This window comes from Canis lupus, chromosome 18 (assembly GCF_011100685.1).
Source record: "Canis lupus familiaris isolate Mischka breed German Shepherd chromosome 18, alternate assembly UU_Cfam_GSD_1.0, whole genome shotgun sequence".
Lineage (NCBI taxonomy): Eukaryota > Metazoa > Chordata > Mammalia > Carnivora > Canidae > Canis > Canis lupus.
The window spans coordinates 13,611,993-13,632,396 of record NC_049239.1 but is presented as its reverse complement, the minus strand read 5'-3'; the positions used below and the strand labels follow the sequence as shown (position 1 = coordinate 13,632,396).

At 50.2% G+C, this 20,404-nt stretch overlaps 2 protein-coding genes and 1 long non-coding RNA gene across 4 annotated transcripts in view; 1 reads left to right on the top strand and 2 right to left on the bottom strand.

Annotated features, from left to right (window-relative positions):
* The window catches only part of LOC106559951, a 34,059-nt gene extending 33,586 nt beyond the window's left edge, over positions 1-473 (bottom strand). Inside the window, exon 1 of the long non-coding RNA XR_005373164.1 lies at positions 6-473. This is a non-coding gene — a long non-coding RNA (uncharacterized LOC106559951). The remainder of the gene's footprint in view (positions 1-5) is intronic.
* The window catches only part of HBP1 (HMG-box transcription factor 1), a 28,561-nt gene extending 20,299 nt beyond the window's left edge, over positions 1-8,262 (top strand). For both annotated transcript variants that reach the window (XM_038562707.1, XM_038562708.1), the window contains exons 9-11: positions 2,821-3,138; positions 5,842-5,983; positions 7,146-8,262. In XM_038562707.1, the coding sequence (XP_038418635.1) occupies positions 2,821-3,138; positions 5,842-5,983; positions 7,146-7,163 (478 nt within the window). In that variant the 3' untranslated portion in view covers positions 7,164-8,262. The remainder of the gene's footprint in view (positions 1-2,820; positions 3,139-5,841; positions 5,984-7,145) is intronic.
* A 400-nt stretch (positions 8,263-8,662) lies between these two features.
* COG5 (component of oligomeric golgi complex 5) overlaps positions 8,663-20,404 on the bottom strand; it is a 298,141-nt gene continuing 286,399 nt past the window's right edge. The window contains exons 20-22 of the mRNA XM_038562706.1: positions 16,629-16,755; positions 16,073-16,152; positions 8,663-9,465 (exon numbers count right to left, since the gene is read on the bottom strand). Coding sequence (XP_038418634.1) covers positions 9,351-9,465; positions 16,073-16,152; positions 16,629-16,755 — 322 coding nt within the window. The 3' untranslated portion in view covers positions 8,663-9,350. The remainder of the gene's footprint in view (positions 9,466-16,072; positions 16,153-16,628; positions 16,756-20,404) is intronic.

Below are 20,404 nucleotides of genomic sequence, written 5' to 3'. Positions count from 1 at the left end.
CTTACCTGTTGTGGAAGTGATGAGAATGGTCCTTGGAACCCTACCCAGACGCGGCGGCCGCCTGGTGAGGGTGGCAGGCCGCCTCCCCCGACGTGCTGCCGCTTAGCGCTGCTCGGTTTCTGTTGTGTCCGTGAGTGACTTACTATTTTTTATGATGACATCATTGTAAAAGTAAAGGGATGACAGGCCGTTCAGGAGGCTGGCTTCCTGGGGTGGCCGAGGAACCCCACGGTGGCGCGCGCAGCTTTCCTTCAGGCGGGGAGGACTGCCCCCTGCTCTCCTGCTCTCCGCGGTGGCGGCTTCCCGTGCGGGGTTCCCGGCGTGGCACGCACCCCCGGGGTGGCCCTGGACGGTGCTCGCGTTTTCTTGCGGCGACACGGCGACTCCCGCCTCCCCGCTCCTCACGAGTGGGCGGGGGGCCGCCCCGGGAGAGGCCCTGAAGGCGGGGCGCCCGCTCCCACGCTTTCGGCGGCGCCCGCGGCCGCGGCAGGTTCCGGACGTGCTGCCCGGGGAGGCCGCCAAGGCGGGGAGCAGCGGCCCGGGGCGCCCCGAGGTTCCCAGGAGCGGAGGCCGGAGGCGCCGGCCCTCGTGTGTCGGGCCTTTCTGTGCGGGGACGCAGGCGTCGGGCTCGCTGCCCGGGGGGCGGGGGGGGGGGGGGGGTCCGCGGTGTGAGGGTCCGGGTCCCGCCGTCGCTGCGGGGTCACTGAGGCTCCGCCCTTCGCGCTTCGCGGAGCCGCCAAGTCGTGCCCCGGGGGGGGGGCGGGGCGGGGCGGGCTCGGCCCCAGGAAGGTCTCGCAGGGTCACGCCCTCCAGAACTTACCTTTGTACCTTTTCAGTTAGTCGCCAAGTATCAGAGAGCCTGACGTGGGTGCCAGGGACCCAGGGTGCCCGCGGCGGGAGGGCGCCGGGCCCCACCGAGCTTCGAGCTTCGGGTGGGCCGGGGCCGGGGCCGGGGCCGGGGCGGGGGCGGGGGCCGTCACGGGGCTTTTCGGCGGCCCCTCGGAAGCCGCACGGCGACGGCGACGGTGACGGCGACGGCGACGGCGACGGTGACCCAGCGCCGAGGGAGACCCGGTCGGCGTGGGCCCGGCGGCCCGTGGCCTGGGCTGCGGGGCTGCCCCCGCGGGGAGCGAGCGGCGGCCGCGGGAAGGGCCCGTGGGCGGGAGGTTGCCCGCGGGGAGACCTTCCGTGTGGGAGCTGAACGCTGCCGTCGTGTCCAAGTCCTGAATGTCTCTGATTAAATACCTCCAGTACAGGACGTAGTGTCCCGCGGGGCTGGACGGCTGGTTCTGCTTGTACCACTAGATGGTGGTGTCCGATTTCCGTGCCGCACACGCTGCTCTCTCTCGTGGAATCTTGGATTTCCAACTGTAATCAAATACTTCCTTTGGTGGAGATTAATGAGTTTGTGCCCGGTTCATTTATCATGCTGGTTCGGTTTTGCTCTTTTTCTAAATTACATACGGGAGGGGCTCGAGGAGAGCAAAACCTGTTGGACGGAGGCCCGACGTTACGCTAAGCAGGCTGAGCATTGATGAGGCGATTTTGGAGTCACATTTACATTCGTCTTACGTCATAGCTTTAAAAAGCCAGGCATTGTGTGCTTGGTAGTTGGTAGAAGCCACTTTTATCGTGTGCGGTGCGTGGCCCGGGCCTCCTGCGCGAAGCCCCGGCCGCCCCTGTGCCCGGACTACTTCGATCTCCTGCCGCTTCACCTTCAGGCACGTACCTACTATTCCTGTAGCTGACGTCAACCTGTTGTGACGTATTACCAGAATTTCTCTTTCAGGGAGAGAGTAGGGGCTGATTTAGAATAAAAGGTTTTTCTGTTAAGATAAAAAGTGTAAGCAGTAGGCGTTAACACATTTGGAACAAAAGAAATCTTTTGACAGGTGTAATCTTTAGGTTGTCGGCTCCATTAGCTCTACTTTTTCAGGTAGTATTTTCAGTTAATTTGTTTATTGTTTGTTCACCCTGAGGTCAGCCGGGGTGAAGGTGTTGGTGAGGAGACCTAGGGCCCTGGGGACGCCCAGACCTGGGGCCTTGGGTGAATGGTACTTGTTCCTTTCTTGGCCTGTTTCTTTATATAGAGAAGGTAAGGATACTCCCTAAGCAAGCTTGTTGGGAAAATAAACGAGAGAATGTGGATATGGCTTGTTTCCATGCCGATGTTAAGCTGAGTATACTCCCCAGAATGTGGCCTCGACTGATAGGTGTGAGCTTTTGCTTTTAAGGTACCAAGTTGTGTTCTAATGGTTGGCCTCTAGGGGTGGTGGACGTTTATATGAACGCTTTGACCTAAACAAAGACTTTTAAGTTCTTTAGCTGCATTCAACAGTTTTGACTTTTCCTTCCCAACACTTTGTCTTGTGTAGCAAGACAATAGTCCTTAGTCCTGGTATGTGCCTGCCACTCCATTTTAATTCTCTAGCTTTATTTAGGCTTCTGCAGGCCAAGAAATCCGATTATCAAATTTGTTAAAGTGAATCTAAAGTAGTAATTAAGTGGGTTGTGTGGGATCTGGAGGAGGTACTTGCTATGAATAAAGTGCGTGGATTTTAACATTCTTATGGGGGGCTTGAAGTTTTCTTTTTAACTTTGTATTCTCTGCAGATTTAAAAAAAAATAAGTTTAGTCAATGCATATACAAGCTTTCGTCTTAGAAGCAGCTATTGGTGACGAAGTTGTTAAAAGTAGGGTTGGTTAACATTACATGTGCTCAAGTTTCCAATCAGATGTTTTAAGGTTTTTTTCTTCTCTTGTTTTTTACAAATTAATTAAATTGAATTAAAACCATGTTAATAATTTTTTTTTTTTTAGCTATGACTTCACACCTATGGATTCTTCTGCAGTCTATGTGTTAAGTAGTATGGCTCGTCAGCGTCGTGCGTCTTTGTCTTGTGGAGGGCCCGGAGGTCAAGACTTTGCAAGATCTGGACTCAGTAAAAGCTGTGGCTCGCCAGGATCCTCACAGCTCTCTTCCAATTCCTTGTATGCTAAAGCTGTCAAAAACCACAGCTCAGGGACTGTGAGTGCCACCTCTCCTAACAAGTGCAAAAGACCAATGAATGCCTTCATGCTTTTTGCCAAAAAATACAGAGTTGAATATACTCAGATGTATCCAGGGAAAGATAACAGGTAAAAGTGGTATTTCTGATTCTAACAAATAACACTTCAGTGCAGTTTCACAGCAACTGGGATAATGAAGTAAACTCGCCCTCCAGTAGGTTTTGTTTATTATTAAAGATTTTATTCGTTTATTTGAATGAGAGAGAGAGATTGAGAGAGAGAGAGAGCACAAGCAGAGGGAGATGCGGACACTCCCGCTGAGCAGGGAGCCCAGTGCGGGGCTGGATCCCAGCACCCTGAGATCATGACCTGAGCCCAAGGAAGAGGCTTAATCGACTGAGCCTCCCAGGTGCCCCCCTCCAGTACCTTTTATTATTGAATTGTTTTCTTAGGTTGACTTTAAAAGGTTAAGTGGGGGGATCCTGGGTGGCTCAGCCGCTTAGTGCCTACCTTCAGCCCAGGGCCTGATCCTGGAAACCCACCCGGGATCAAGTCCCATATCGGGCTCCCCGCAGGGAGCCTGCTTCTCCCTCTGCCTGTGTCTCTGCCTCTCTCTCTGTGTCTCTCATGAATAAATAAATAAAATCTTTCAAAAAAAAAAATAAAAGGTTAAGTGGAATTTTTAGGGTCATGGGTAAATATTTTATAATACCTAGAGAGAATCCGGTTACCTAAGGATCTGCCTTCTAAAATAATATTAAATGTTTGTTTGCCTGTTGGAAGACTTGTTTTTTTTTAAAGATTTTATTCATGAAACTGAGGCAGGAACACAGAGGGAGAGGCAGCCTCCCTGCGGGGGGCCCGATGTGGGACTCAGTCCTGGGGTTCCGGGGTCACGCCCTGAACCAAAGGCAAGACGCTCAACCACTGAGCCGCCCGGGGGCCCCGGAAGACACAGTTCTAACAACTAACTGTTGCATCTTTATAGAAAAGTTTGTGTCAGATCCCAAGGATGTCCTTACATCTGTGTCATACTATGGAATGTGCAGGCAGAGGCAATTTGTAGTCTTTCGACAAATGTGGAAATTATTATAAACTGCCAAAGGCTAAACTTAGAGGTGTCCTCAGTTAGAACCCAGGGATAAAACTGACTCTAGTCCTTTCTACTGTTTGCTTACCCTCTCAGCGAGCATCCGCTGCTCACTCCCTATCAGACCAGCCTAATTCTCTATGTACTAAAATTACATCTTCCAGTTTTCCTGGTTCCCTGAAAATCAAAAGTACTGTTTTCCTTGACATCATGAGAAAAGCCAAATGATTACCCACATAAAATAATTGAGTTTTGAACTCAAGTTTCAATGTCTTAGGAGCTTAACTGATAGACGGAGAGGGAATGGACATAGTTTCAGGTCAGCTAATGATTTGATGTTTGTAGATACTGTGAAACTCTCCCCACAGGAAGCCTAGTTCTCATCCGTCACTACACAGGTACAAATTTTTCTTTTAACGAGAACTTTTAACAGCTACTCTTTGCAACTTTCACATGCACGATACAGCGGTATGAACTGTAGTCCCGTACAGCACCCTACAGCCCCAAAGCTTATTTTATAACGGGCAGTTTGTACCTTCTGACCCCCTTCACCTATCTCGTCCACCCCACCCCACCCCCAGCCTCTGGCAACTGCCAGTCTGGTGTTGTGAGCTAAATTTTTAAGTATTTACATTTTAAAAAGAGAAACTTCTCAAACCAACTGCACCTCTGATTTGGGAATTGATCCCTACTAAATGTTTCTTACCAATTTGGTGAATGTGTCAACTGTTAGGTGGTACCTTTAACTCAGAAGCTGTAAAAATTAGTTTCCATTTTAATAAAAGAAGATGCAATACAGCATTTAATTGCATCAACATACTGGAAAAATATATATACATATGTACGTATACTACACACGGAATTTCCTGTTACTCAGTAGAGCTGTGCTTCCTCTTGAGGCTCAGATGCTCAGCTCTCGCTTTCACGTCAGGCACTGCCCTCGTGTACACCTTGCGCAGCGTCTTTGACCTTTTATTTTATGTCAGTGGCGTTCATGGTTAAAAGCTCCTCACAGAAGGGAAATGCCAAAAAACAAAAAACAAAAGAAGGGAAATGCTTTCTGCCTGCATGTTCTGGATGAGACTGTATGGTTTTAAAATAGCTTCAGATTTCTGTCATGATGTGTTTTATCCAGTGAGGCTTCTTTCCCTTTGAGTTTATCCGGTCTCCCCAAGTACAGAAAGCACCTCGGCTTTGTCTTAGGAGGGGAAGGGTACGGTGCACATAGTTAACGCCGCCACAGTTTCGCTGTGGTTGCATGAATAGATGAGGCTTTAATCCTAAGTATTTGATGGGTTGTGGGCACAAAGAGAAAGCAAGAGTAGCTCCTCGTACCTTATGCTGCTGATACTGAACGCTGTCTGCCTTGCTGTCTTCAGCATCTTGGAAACTGATGTGCCAGGATAGAGCCAGTGGTAACTTAAACCATTTCTCTGAAATACTTTTTCCTTTAAGCTCTGTAGGACATTGAATTCTTAGCCATTTTGGATGTCCTTGGACAACTGGAAGTACTGGCACTATTCCAGGAGGCCTTAACTGCCAAAATTATGATGAAAGGGCCCATGGGACTTGAGATTTTACTGGAAATGACTACTATAGCCTTGACCTTTTCCCTCTCTCTGTTGGACAAGATTCTGGTCTTTTTTTCTTTTGACTTTCCATCTCTTCCCGAGGTAGCAGCACTGGACATGCATCTAAGAGAAGCTCTGGCCTTCAGTGTGGTGTCCGTGTTTATTTTACAGAGCCATAAGCGTGATCCTCGGTGACAGGTGGAAGAAAATGAAGAACGAAGAGAGAAGGATGTATACGTTAGAAGCTAAGGCTTTGGCTGAAGAACAGAAACGCCTAAATCCTGACTGTTGGAAAAGGAAAAGAACCAATTCAGTAGGTTTCAACAACTAATTGCTCAAAAAGACCCTGACTTCTCCACATAACTGTACTGGCACATGCAGCAATGCTTATTAACCTTTAAAAGGTGGTAGCGAGGCTCTTGCTCAGCCTTTTTATATTTCATAACATATAATGTTTTTACACCATCCTATGAGGCAGGCTGCCTTCTTTCTTTTCTTTCTTTCTGTTTTTTTTTTTAAGCATGAAGTGCTCTTTACTCTTAGCATGGAAAGTGGAAATGTCCAGTATGCTTAAGAAGGTTTATCCAGAAATGTTGAGGTGGAAAAATAATTTTGGAATGGTATTATTTTTAGTTGGGTTGGAAGATCAGTGTAAACAACTCAGCAGCACAGTACAAAACCTTTCTAGTCTTGGGATGGCCCAGCCCAGCAGCCTTTCATCCCGTAACTGGGCAGGGCCCAAGGAAGATGGGACACATTAAGCTTTGTGGGGCCTTTGGACACTGGCACAGAATTCCTAGATTAAAACCTCAGGAAGGAGAGAAATAGGCCCAGGAAGAGACTTGTAATGAATTCACACCATGATAACGCAGCCTTGGATGGACTTGATTCTTAGAACGTTTCCGTTAGGCTAGCGACTTTTAAGTTGTATTTTTAGATTAATTACGAGGGAAACTTCACGATAGAAGAGAGTAGCTCAGTTTGGAACACCGTTTAAAAACTAAGAGGAAGACATCCATCCTTTGCAGGGGGAGGGCTGGCCAAGGATGCCTTCCGCTCATTCTGTATACATTTATGCGTGTTATCTTTTTTAGAGTAACACGCAGCTCACACTTGCTTATATTTATTAAGATTTTCTTGTAAAGAAGTAGATGGTAGGCAGACTCCCATAGAAGAGGGGGCTCCGCTGGTTTTCCAAAGTTCTGTATTACCTTAGACTTGTGCGTGGTGAGACTTGGCCTGGATCCCCTTGCTTTTCTGCTCCTGCTAATCCATCTCTTCTGACCATTTTCATACGTTTTCTGGATGTTTGAGCTGGCAGGTGTTAGCACACTTTTAAAAATCATCCCATTGGAGAAAGTGATCTTTTTTAAGTAGCAAGTTTATAAACATTCTGTTATCCATCTTTGCTTTCATTTGTCGAATTACTGTGGATTGATTTGTAAACATTCGCTGTTTTAATTCTGTCTCCACAGGGCTCACAGCAGCATTAAGCCAGGATGCTTATGTTCTAAAGTCTATAGTTGCATAAACACTGACTGTTGACGGAGGGACGTAAGAAGATCGAGGTGTCACCATTTGTCCTGAATTCGTGTGACCATAAGATACTGATAGCATTGAGTCTTGAAATGATTTAATAATATGAGTGAGGATTTGCTTTCTCCATTAGAGCATTAAGTAAGCTAAAACTATCAACATTGTAAACCAAATTGCCTTATTTTTCTTCCAAACTTCATATATGTCTATCAGGTAATATAGGCTTGAAAATTGATATCCTGTGGTGCTAAAGTACAGTAGAAAGAGAGGAGAGTGTATACATGTTTTATTTTAAATTGTACAAAAGGGGAATTTAAAAATATGTAACTGCTGTCTATACGTTGGCTCCTTACTGCTTATTAATCTGTATTGTACACATAGTGGAATGAAACAGCTGGGAGCCGGCCTTTCCCTGAGCGACCACCGCATGGCCCAGCATCTGTGCCAAACACGGGAGCTCTTAGTGGGGCCGGTGCCACGAGGCTCCCGGAGCACGCGGCAGGTGGATGGCAGCAGTGCCCTGAGGAGGGCCGCCTGCTGCAGGCCCCTCCCCGGGCACGCCCCCCAGCCCCCGGGCACGCGAGGCAGGCCCATCCATTGCTTCCAGCGAGGCCCGGTGCGGGCCCAGGTCGAGGTCGTTAATAGCATTGGGATATAGTCACTGTAATGGTGCTATTAACAGTTGACACCATTGTATTTTTTAACTTTGTGTTCTGTATCTCCTCAGCCACATATCTTAAATATCTTGTTTGTCATCATATGTTTATGGTGGGGGCAGACTTTGCACTTACTGCGGTGCAACACGCGCACTTTACTTTTCCTCCAGCTGTCTGAGGTGAGAGCACGTTGCCAACACGCGGCAAGACAGCTGCTTCTGCTCTGAGCTACAATCATGGCTTTTCATGTTACTTACCAAGTGGTGTTTCTGGGTAGGAATCACAGCTGTAAAACTGATCTCAGTTCCTTACACCTCTTCATGATGCTGCCCCTGAATTTTGCACACTCTATTCTTGTATATTATTTCAAATAAAATGAAAGAAAATTGTTTATCTCTGACTTCTGACTGAACTTGACTGAATTTTAGGTCTAAACAGGTGCAGGGCGTGGAAAATATATTAAGAAGTGGCTGATGGGGTTTTTAAACATTAAAAACAAAATGTTGGGCAGCCCTCATAGCTCAGCGGTTTAGCGCCGCCTTCGGCCCAGGGCGTGATCCTGGAGTCCCAGAATCGGATCCTGCATCAGGCTCCCTGAGCTCCCGCGCTCTCTGTCTCATGAACAAATAAAAATCTTAAAAAATGTTAGTGACAGGTCACGGGCAATAGACAAGGATCTAGATTATCTATTTGTAAGACTCTTTGTAGACTAAAAATTGTTTTTAACAATTTAACTCGACATCTCTACTACAAAGTTAAACAGCCCCCAAAGTCTGCTTTTAATAAAATGACACGCAGAGTACAAAAGACAGCCTTGCTCTGTCTTTATTAAAATAGATACGGTAGGACGTACTTAAACAACATATGACCCTGCGCCTTAGCTCTGGGATATACCGGTGGTTCCCAGACGTCGCTGCGTATTAGAGAAATGCCCGTGGACGTCTGTAAAAACAAGCCTGGCTCCTACCCGTGGACATGGCAATATAGGGTGCAAATCGGGCATTAGAATTTTCGAAAGCTTTCCACCAGTGACTCACTCTAGCGTGAAGTCAAATTTGGAAACCACGGGGTTGTCCAATGACCTGGGGGGGGGGGGGGGAACAAAGGTTAATTGGGAGCAATTTATAACTTGATCAGATCCCTTAAAAAGTAGTGACGAGTTAGGATGTGTACACATACAGGGGGAATCTTATGTAATGGAAAAGAAATTTTAGCTACTCTCATAGAAAAAGCCTGAAAGGAGGAAAGAAAAATGTTGGCTATCTTGGAAAAATCAGGTCCACGGAGTTTGAAGGTGGGAACGAATCTATTTGGACCGTTTACGCTACTTAAGGGAGAGGAGCTAAAGAGGGAGGCAGAAGACGGGAATCCGGAGAGCTCGATTACATTCCTGCAGTAGTGGACGGTGGCTGGTTCTCAGAGTGTGTTTCTTAGGCCAACTGCCAACCTGGTCTGGGTTCGCGCAGAAGGGAGGCGACCGACCCGGTGTTACTGGAGGGCAGATGTGGCTTTCTGAAGCAGCTGAACCATGATGGGATAAACTGGTGCAAATTCTTTGCCTTCTCTACTTCTTACAGATTGAACGTAAGCTTCCAGAGCGCCCCTGAAAAAAACAAAGTGTCAAAAAATACAGGAAAGCACTTGGAGGTCGCGGTCCCGGCGAGCTAAGTGGCCGCCAGCCTGCAGCGTGGTTCCCGGCCTCGGACTCGGGGCAGAGGCTCGGCCGCCCTGCTCCTGCCCTTCCCCTCCCCCCGGAGCCACGAGGGGGCGCCCCGCGCCGCGCAGAGGCCAGCTCGGGGTGCGCTGGGGGGGTGGGGGGAAGGGGGCTCCCGCACCGCCGGGCGCTAAGCCAGGTGAAGGCTGTGCCGTCCTGAATGAGCTCTGGGCGCGGCCTGGCGTCCACCGCAGCCGCAGAGGCCTCGGACGGCAAAGCCCACGGTATTTACTCTCTGGACCTTTACGGAGAAAGTTTCCTAATCTCTGCACCAACGATCTGTTTAAATGGAGCCAGAAAGAATGGTTAATAGATTAATTTTTCATTATTGGCCTATTTATGCCCTGACAAAAAATTTTGGCAATCCTGTTAAAAGTTGCACCCTGAGGGATCCCTGGGTGGCGCAGTGGTTTGGCGCCTGCCTTTGGCCCAGGGCGTGATCCTGCAGACCCGGGATCGAATCCCACGTCGGGCTCCCGGTGCATGGAGCCTGCTTCTTCCTCTGCCTGTGTCTCTGCCTCTCTCTCTCTCTCTCTCTCTCTATCATAAATAAATAAAAAATTTTTAAAAAGTTGCACACTGAGATTAGAACATTTCTATGAAGATGGAAGTTCATACCACTGCTCAGCTCACATCACAAACTCAGCTCGTCTGAGATGTAATTTTTAACTGTTTTTTGCTCCCAAACACAGAACACACTGACCCCTCGGTCAGATGTGTTGATTATCGCTGGCTCCGTAGCCCTCCACCCTGCCAGCCGCTTCACAGCCGGCTGTGACACATTCCTCAGTCCTATTTCCACCCAGGCCTCCTGATTGTTTCCATCTGTGTTCTGGGCAGAATTATCCAGTTTGTGCTCTCAAACTCGCTTGTCAGAAACAGGGCACTCTAAACCACCTAGAGAGAACCCTAATGGAAACCATGGGCCCTGGGTGCCGATGACATCAAGGTGGGCTTGTCAACTGTAACAATGGACCACCTGTGGGGATGTGGTGGGGGGAAACAGGGGAGGCAATGCATGGAGGGGGCTGCAGGTGGATGGGAACTCTCTGTACTTCTCAAATATGCTCTGAGCCTAAACCTGCCCTCAAAAATAAGTCTATCCAGGCACCTGAGTGGCTCAGACAGTTAAACTGGGTTGTGGGATCTACCCCTGCATCAGGCTCCTTGCTCAGTGGGGAGTTCGTTTCTCTCCCTCTCTCTGCCACTCCCCCACTCACACTCCCTCTCAAGTCTTAAAAAACAACATTTTTTAAATTAAAAAAACTAAAAGAAACTTAGGGGGAAAACTCTTCAGGGTAGTGTTTGAGCCACCATTCCCTGTGTCAACAAAGGGCCCTAACCTCTCCCCAAGTCTCTAACTAACGTCCTCTTAACCTACCTTACTAATTTCCACACCTAGCACCCCCCACTCTTTGCTTCCACTTGAATCCTGCCACGCAGTGCACAGTCACAGCTGTCGCCTCGGAGGTGGGGCCCACCCCTGCCAGCGGGACTGATGCCGGTGCCTGCCACGCACTATCCCACGAGGCCGGTGTCTACACTCAGAGCCCACTGAGCACCAGCTTCAGCATACCCCCACCCCCACCCCCTGTGCTTCTGCCGGGTTCTAGATACTTTGCCGTGGCCTCAAAACCCCTTCAAATCATGAGTTCAGGTGTCCGCGTTCCCACGTCTGAGATCCCTGCCCAACCTGAGGACCCCGGGGAGAGGCCCAAGGAGTGTGTATCGCTCCGGAAGGAACAAGGGAGCGCTGCAGAAGGGTCTGCTTCTCCCCACCACAGAGACTCTCCCCTCCTTCCTGAGCCCTGTTCCCCTAGGTCTTTCTCCGTTCTCTTCCTTACTTTGGGGATGCTGCTCCATGCTGTCCTCCCCGCAGAGCTCTTTGCCAGGACAGAGCCTCTCCTAACTCCAGGTGGCACCAAAGAAATCACCTGGAGTCCCGAGAATTTGTGGAGAGGTCTAAGACTTCTGCATCAAGAGCCATGCCTTAGGGGGACCCGGCATTTTGGGATTCCTGAAGGCTGGCTCCCTGCTCTGCTCAAGGCATGACGACTTTAAGTCAGCTGTGTGGAGGGACCGGCAGGGCCTTCCCCTGCCTTGCTCTGCGAGCTAGGCCCCATTTTGAGCCATATGGTTAGAGTCCCTACATGACAGGACAAGACTTAAGACTGCCCGGGAAGCACCTGGTGCTCCCCTAGGAACACATATGGACCTAGAAGGTGCTCCAATGCTGTGCTCCCCACCAGGCTTCCACCACGGGGCTGCCAGGAGGCCTCGGATTCTCCAGGGGAGCCAGCAAGCGGCTGACACTTCCATCAGGGCGTCATCCCACTGCACCTCACTGCCCGTTAGACTGCAAGTATCTGATCCATGCTAAGTTTCCCTCTTAAGAATGTAACTTCATTTGGAGGGTTGGGGCTGTTCTGCTCCCTTACGCAGCCCCAGGATGTAGTGCTTGACAAATGCATGATCCGTGAGTTTTAAAAAATGAATTAGAAATATAGGAACATAAACTGTAATGAAAAGTAATGACAAGAGTGCAGAAGAAAGAGAATAAAGGAGAAACGTGACTGTCAGATGCTCCAAAGCAGCAGCGACATGAAAAATGGAATTTAATGCTCTGAGAAAATGATGTTTTATGAGATGCCTTAGTTCATGTCAGAGCTGAACCTTCATGAAGCTATTTATGAAATATCTTGCTGCTTTTAGTAGTACTTTTTGAGTTGCTATGGCATCCTGGGCAATCGCTCCACTCCCAAAATGTAGCCCCTGCAGGCTCATACACAGAAGAGAAGTCCCCGAGGGCTCCGGCTGTCTTTGAGACAATGGTGTCTATACATCAGTCTAAGGAATTAGTGCACTGAGATTCACGGAAATTGCGATCTCTCCGTACTGAATGAATTAGATCCATTTTAGCTAATAAATGAATAAAAATCAACTGAGTTTCATTTGCATTCAAAAAGACAAGACATTATGTAAACTACGCAATATGTAGAAGAAAGTTCAGAAATGAGTTTGGTTAGTTTGGTATTCATGAAAAACACCATCAGAACTACAGGGAGAAAAACAGATTAAAGCTACCCTCCCACATAAGATGAGAGCAAGATTTTCAGGCAATTATTAAATAACTTCATTTGCTTGAGCAAAACATCAGCTTTCTTGGAAGTCAGGCCAAGCATTATGTAAGAGTCTCAGCTCTCGTTTGTAATCAAAATAAGCAGATTGTTAAAGTTACCCTTATGGAGGGAGAAAAAAAGGTAGTACAGGAATTGCACAATTAGTAGGGGAATGGTCTGCGGGAACATGGCAACACTGCTCGGTGTGACACAGACTGGCCAAGAGGTTTTTAGGGAACACAGAATTCATTGCTGCCAGGCACTAAATATCAGTGGGCCTCATAATGAAACACAGAAACGACGGAAAGCCCTACCACGTGCCCTCACAGGCAACTAGTCCCTGACGTCCCCTGGGCTCCGTCCTCCCGCTGGATCCCGTCTCAGGCACCCACACCGTAGGTAGCTAGTGCCACGGGACACCAGGAGAGTGAGCCTCGCCCTCACCAACAGGATCATGAAGGGCAGGACCAGCCCAAGGGCAGAGGAGCTGGGCTGGTTCCGCCCTGGGCTCCGGGGTGGAGGGCAGGGGTCCTGCCTGTCAACGACGCTGTGGAGCTGTTCGCACGAACAGACCAAGGGAAAGCGGAGCCGGAGGGGCAGCCCTGAGAAGGGCTGCGGCTCTGCGGCCAATCTCAGGAGCTTGAGGCCGATCCTACCACTTCTGCGGAGCGGAGGAGCCGGTCCTCATCTTTGATGAAAACTCACTGGGGGGTGCAGAGGACCCCCGCCCTACCCCGGGCCGCCCTGCCCCTGGGGGCACCTCTGTCTGCTGTGGCGCCTGCCCAGTGTGGGGCTGCTGGGGACACCCAGTGAGCTGGCCCCATGAGTCCGCGATTACTCGGACTCTACCATTACGTGACTAGTATCCATTCACGCTCTAGAGAAACATCTGGTGTCAAAAGAAGCAGAGAGGCAGGCGGAGGAGAGTTCATTATTTGCCACTTCCTCAGCAGCAGTGGCTATCCTGACGTGGCCTATTTATGACAACTTAGCACACTGTGCTGGGGGGGACAGATGAGCCCACGACAGGGTCTACCCCAAAGGTTGGAACAAATGTACTGACATTTAAAGAGCAATACTCACCCTGGGTTTATCTACAGGGGAGAGAAGTTCATCTGGCGGTGCTTCGGCATGCAGGGACAAAATTAGTTTTGCAATAATAGATAAGAAAGAACATTCGCTAGGACAAAGATTCTCTCCTTGCCAACAGCCTGGGCTGTGGCAGGAGCTTGGTGTTTGGAGCCCCCCAAGGAGGGCTCAGTTTTCTGCCCCAGGCTTGAAGGTTCTGATACCAGACGCGTGTGGAGTGATGGGCAGGCCTGATTGAAAGAGCGTGACAGTATTTCTGAGCCTGATTTTCAGCTGCTAAATATGGGCTTAGCAACAGCACTGCGATGAAGTCACGCAGGAGACATTTTCAAGAGAAGCAAAAGCAAACAGACTGTGATGTGCCCGCAGCCGGACGGCTGCTGCGGCCGCGCTCCCCCCGCTGCGGCGAGGCCACGGAGAGCCGCTCTCAGCAAGGGTGTGGGGGGCTGAGCGCTGCCCTGACGCCCCCACGAAGCCCCCGTGGGAGCCGCGCGGGCGCCCTGGGGCGGGGCAGGAGGGCCAGCACCCGGTGCCCCGTCCACGCGAGCTCACAGCGGGCAGGGTCACAGGCGCAGAGAAGCGCAGGCCGGGCCCTGCCACCCGCCTGCCGGGGAGGCCTTATGAGCTCCGCTGCTGGTCCCCGCCCTGAGGACCCGGGGGCGGTGGAGGCGGTGGTGGGGACACCAGGCTTCGTCTGCGCTCGCACAGGGTGCTCCGGGCCCCACGAGGCCCTCGGGCCTGGGGACCCAGCTCTCTACTCTGTACCGAGGCTCAAGCAGAGGCTCTCGGGGCGCCGTGTCCCCCCACCAACTGCATCAGCACCCCCGGGGGGGCACTGAGAGTGGCTTCAAGGGCGACTTAGGAAGTACGACTGACGAACACTTGGAGACTAAGGGTGCCAGAGGAGTTGAAGGATGTCGCAGAGGTTTTTCTAGCTTGGCTGGGGCGTGATGGTGACACCCCAACCAAGACGGGGAGTCTGCGAGAAGGAGCGGATTTCAGAAGAAAGAGGATTTGTTTTTAAGATTCTGAGCTTGAGAATTGTGTGAGACTTGGAGGGACATGTGACAGTCAGTCTGCTGGCCCGAGGCCCTGGGCAGTCGAGGGGAGTCGCGGGCCTGGGAGCCATTAGGACAGAAGAGGTCACCAGAATCGGGGGTCTAGGTGAGCTCACCTGGGGGACCAAAGCCTACACAGAATGGGCAAGAAAAAGAGCCAGACACATGCTGTGGGACATGATGGCGTGTGAGGAGGGGACAGAAGACGATTCTGCAAAGTAGACTGAGGAATAAAAAGGAAAAAGTGGCCAGAGAGATTAGAATGGAAGGAGTGGACAGGGGTGCCAAGGAAGCTCTGGAAGGCAGGACCATCTCAGTTTGCTTTAACGTCCCCAGGCCTGGCACATAGTGAACATTGATAAAAATGTCTTTAGTCAAATGGTCAGTGCGATGTTTCCAGAAGGAAGTGGCAGTCAACTCTAAAGCTGCAGAGTAAGAAGGCAAGAACAGCAAGGCGTGGGTTTGGTGGCTCGAAGGTCTCTGGGGCTCTGGGGGAGAGCGATTTCAGAGAGGAGGCTGAGGAAGAGAGCCGCCCGGTGCGCGGCCTCAGAGACTCCCAGGGGAGGCGCCCTGGAGGGGATGCGGTATCTACATGGCTGCTCAGTTTACCTTTTTTCTGCTAATAACTGTATCACGTTTGGGTATTTTAATTTTTTTAAAGATTTTATTTATTAATTTGAGAGAGGGAGAGAGCATGAGAGGGAAGAGAGAGAGAAACAGATTCCCTGCTGAGCAGGGGCCCCGGGGTGGAATTCGATCCCAGGACCCTGGGATTATGACCGGAGCTGAAGGCAGATGCCTAACTGACTGAGCCACCCCAGTACCCCACGTTTGGGTATTTTGTAAAAGTTTACTCACGTCTGCGCTCCACCAGTTCAGTGACTACAACACGTGAACATGAAGCAGAAAATGGGGACCTAAAGCAAGGCGTCTTTTCACAGCTGGCACTGGCTTCCAAACCCAGGGCACACAGTTCCTAGGGCTGTGTCACGTGAAGTGTGAAGATTTGGAAGTAAGGACACAGGGATGTGAAGATTTGGAAGTAAGGACACAGGGAGCTGCAACTGTGGGGTGCTCGGGAACATGTGTGCCCATGCCCTGAGGTGGCCGGCCACAGGGAGGTGGCACCGTGGGTGCACGCCCACCCATGCACTGCTCCTCCCCGGCGTCTCCCCCCTCTCCCCCGGGGCTGCGGGAACAGGCAGGTGTCCCGGGGGCACTCGGCCTTACCTGATGAGGAGGAGCCTGTCCTTTTCAGATGGATGGTCATCTAGCCACTGGGAGAAGCGTGCGTGGGACCACTCTGCTCTCTGCAGGTTGGAACACAAATCAGTGACGACAGTGCATGCAAGTCCTCCCATGAAGGACAGCACGTACTGGCACAAGGGATCTCCAGGATGCCCTTGGCCAAATTATCCAAACTCCTGCCTGAAGGAAGGTGGCAATCCTTTGGTGCACCTTCTTGACTCCCAAGGACCTTCTGGATTTTCCAGTTGAAGGTGGATCAGCATAGGAAGTGGGGCCTCCGTCAAAAAAGCCTTATAAACTTCCATTACTTGTGTCATTATACTTAGAGGGGGAATTCTGGCTTCACAGGTAATTTTTGCACTGCTGAGGGACTGGGGGCTGAGCAGTGGGGACTTCCTTTCCTGCATCATACGTCCAAGGCAGAGATCCATGACTGAGGAAGGCGAGAGAAGGCCAGGGACCATTCTGTGAGTGGGGCTCCGGATTCACAGACGTAAGAGGGAGGACTCATAAGAGAATTCTGGCTTTACTTTATTACCTGAAAAGGCGATTTCAGCTCAGCGGGTGCTCTGGTGAACAAAAACTGAATAATGATGCTGAACGGAATAATGTCTCCCAGTGCGGGACTACTGGCCACGTGCTCACTTGTCTGGAAGAGCAGGGGTCTGAAAGAAGAAAAAGCAACCGTTATTTCACACTGTTCAATCCTGAAAGAGGCGGCTGCGTAGGAGAACCTCAGCAGCAGAGCGGCACGCTAGCGGAAGCGTCTGTGATACAGCATTTGTCCTAACCTGGTGATTTCCTAACCCCCTGTTCAGTCTGAAGACAGACACGCACGCACGTACCCCTAACCTATGTACTCTGGCTGCCTCACGTGCCCTTCCCCTCCTTCCATGACCCCCAGTCACGGGCCTGTGGGTCTGACTTGACCTCAGCGTGGCTCAGCAAATCCCCCTCTTAGAGCTCATCTGATTTACAGGCTGAAAACAAAGCAATGGTGAAGCCTTCAGGCAGTTATAACCAATAGATTCTTATCTTGGTCAGAACTTCCAGCTTTTTTTTTTTTAAAGATTTATTTATTTATTTATTCATGAGAGACAGAGAGAGACAGAGAGAGAGACAGAGACAGAGAGAGGCAGAGACACAGCCCAAGGGAGAAGCAGGCTTCGTGCAAGGAGCCCGATGTGGGACTCGATTCCAGGACCCCAGGATCACGCCCTGGACTGAAGGCGGCGCTAAACCGCTGAGCCACCCGGGCTGCCCCAGCTTTCACTTTAAATAAAATCCCTCTTTGGGCTATAACCTAACACGGGCAAACCCAAACACCATCTACACAACTTTCAAAGGGCAATTATGTCCCCCATGTACAAAATTACTGCCTTGCCGAACATCCCAGCAAGATCTGTGCCCGCTCCCTTCCAATGCATTATGTGTCTGGGAGGACCCCTCCTATTTCACAGAAGCAGGTGGCACATCTACCCCCCCGCCAGTCACCTACCACCCTGTCAGAAGGCTGGCAGAGATCATTGAAAGCTTTCATTGACCTCTCCCTGGCTTTGGGCTCTGACGGACAGGTGATTACAGGCCCAGCTGGAGGGGCTGAGTCTCAAGAGGAAGATGGCAGAGCTGTACCTCCATCAGGAGCAGAAACAGTTCAGAAACATATGAAGCAGCTCTGTATCCTGGGCTCCTCCTTCACTCCATCTGAGTTACTCCCACCCACCCAGGAAGCCTGCACAACCCAGAGACCAGCAGCTTCCTCACACTGATGGTAAGGTTTGATGTCAAGAGTCAAGAGTGCTCTCAACAGGTGCTTGGTTCTCGCTGGATCCAGATTATTCTTAGATGTCTTTATTTAAAAAAAAAAAAAAAAAGATTTTATTTATTTATTCACGAGAGACACAGAGAGGCAGAGACACAGGCAGAAGGAGAAGCAGGCTCCCCGTGGGGAGCCCGATGCGGGTCTTGATCCCAGGACCCCAGGATCACGCCCTGAGCCAGAGGCAGATGCTCAACCTCTGAGCCACCTGGATGCCCCTCTTAGAATGTCTTTATAGTAACATTCTGTAAAAGAAATCTATCCCTGCTAGGGATTTTTCTAATTTCAAGCATTTTATCAAATAACATGATCCTGTACTTTCTCTTCCTTAGTTATTGTGGAAACGTCTCAGCCCATTTGTGCCAGCCATCACCAATAGCCCATAAAGCTCCAGAGCCGGCCTCTGAGGGAGTATGACGAGGGACTTCCTGTGGACACACCAAGGCTGTGGCACACTTGTCCTGAAGATCCCTAAGGCCCCAGTCATCTGGCAGCAGAGCTGCAGGCAGTGAGTCAAGCACCCAGGAAGCTGTGAAGCCGTGGCTGAGGGAAGTCTGGTTTTGTCGGCAGGCACCCCTCCCTGTAAGTCCATGTGTGTACAGATGACGGTCTCTACCTGGGTGAGAGCCTAGGTTTAACCACTACAACAGCACGAGTCGCCACACGCAGGGTGTACAATGCACCAGACGCTGCCTAAAACATTTAATAGTCCTGCAGACACCCCTGCGAGGGAGGCTGCGTTCTACCCCCATTCTACAGACAGGGAAACTGAGGAGTAGAGAGACCACGTAAAAGCTAGAAAAGATAAGGGTAAAGGATTCAAATCCAGACAGCCTGGCTCTTAATTTTGCCATGCAGCTTCTCTCAGGGTAATCAACTGTAGCAACTACTCAACCTGTTTTTAAAGCAGACAGACTTATTCTCAGTGGGGAACAGAGAACCCTGGAAGAAGTACAATTTCAAATTGACAATAACTCCTAGAGAAAAACCTGAGAAAATGAATGTTTACAGGTACCACTTGAAGGCCATGCAATGATCATTTCTTTAGGGACCCCAGATCCTCTCTGGGTCAGCGTGGCCCTCCAGTGGCCTATGTACCTCAACCACATCACACAGTCTCTCTTGGCAGTATCTTCACCTGGCTTCATCTTAAGACCCTGTGGGGCAGTGAGTGGTACTGTCTTAAAGGCCTCTGGACTCTGACCCTGGGTCGGCATGGGGATGAGGCTGTGCTGGTCCCACTTCCCAGCAGTGGAGCTCAGACAGCTCACGGCTGAGGTCCCTGGGTGCTGAGCAGCTGGCATTCCCAGAAAGCTCCCTGGAACTCCAAATCCAGCCACTGGCCAAGCAGTCTGCTTACTGCACCAGCGACAAGGCCGCTCCTGTTTGAGCTGTAACTTTAAAAGAGGGGGTAGGGAGGGGTCCTCGCGCTGGGTCACAGGCTCATCCTGAAGGCCTGGCATGGCTGACAGCTGCCGGGAGGGAAGAGGAATGTGGGGAGACAGCAGAACTCATGCCTTCACTTCTCTCTGTGCCTCTCTGGTCCTATGAGGCTTTCCCCTTGCCCCAGGAAAGCTCACTCTGTGCCATCTGATTTGGCAGGATTCATCTTGAGCCCTAGTCCATGACAGGAGGAGACCCTGGGGGACCAGTCCTGGACTTAGGGAAGTGCAGCCATATGGAATCCCTTCTGCCTCTACTACAGGATGACAGTGGAGGATTCTGGTTCCCCGTGCCTCTCAGGGCTCTGTGTATGGAGTCCCGGATACAGGTGCTTTAGCATTAGTCACAGGGAATACGGAACTTTCTCTAAAAATTGATGTATTTGCTTCCTTCTGAAAACGAAGATCACATAGCTGATTTCGTTTCTCTTTTACCTTGGCTTCAGGGAGTTTAAGGTCAAATATGAGGTGTACGGTTAGCAATTAAATTGGTTTCATGGTTTAATACTTTGTTTTTATTTTCCTCTACTATATTCTTGATGCAAACCACAAATGATACAAGGGCAAACGGAATGAGGACAGGACTGGAGGGAGGGAGCCTAGCAGCTGACACGCACCAAGGGTGCTGGCTGATGTGCCCCCATAACCAGGCCTGGTGAAAACTGGCTCGTTTTTAAGCAGGCAGGATCTTTTCATCACCTGTCCCTTTGTAGCTCTGAGTCAGAGCAGTTATTTTTCCGCCAAGACCAAATCTCCTACCCTAGCCACTAACAGGACTGCCAAAAGAGCCATGGAAAGCAAAATTGGACTTGATTCCATACCATGCATCACTGACATAATTACCTGTAAACATCAAATGCAGACATTTTACTTCTGGTGCTCATTTTAAGAGTCTGAAAGAACACAGCGTGAGAACTTCCCTTCTCCCTGATTCCAGGTGGAATCTGAAATACTGGCAAGTTAAAAAATAAATCACCATCTGAGGTGATATAAGGAACAAAAGGAAATTAATTAAGGTGTTATAAAACGCAGTTACCCCAAATGCCACAATAC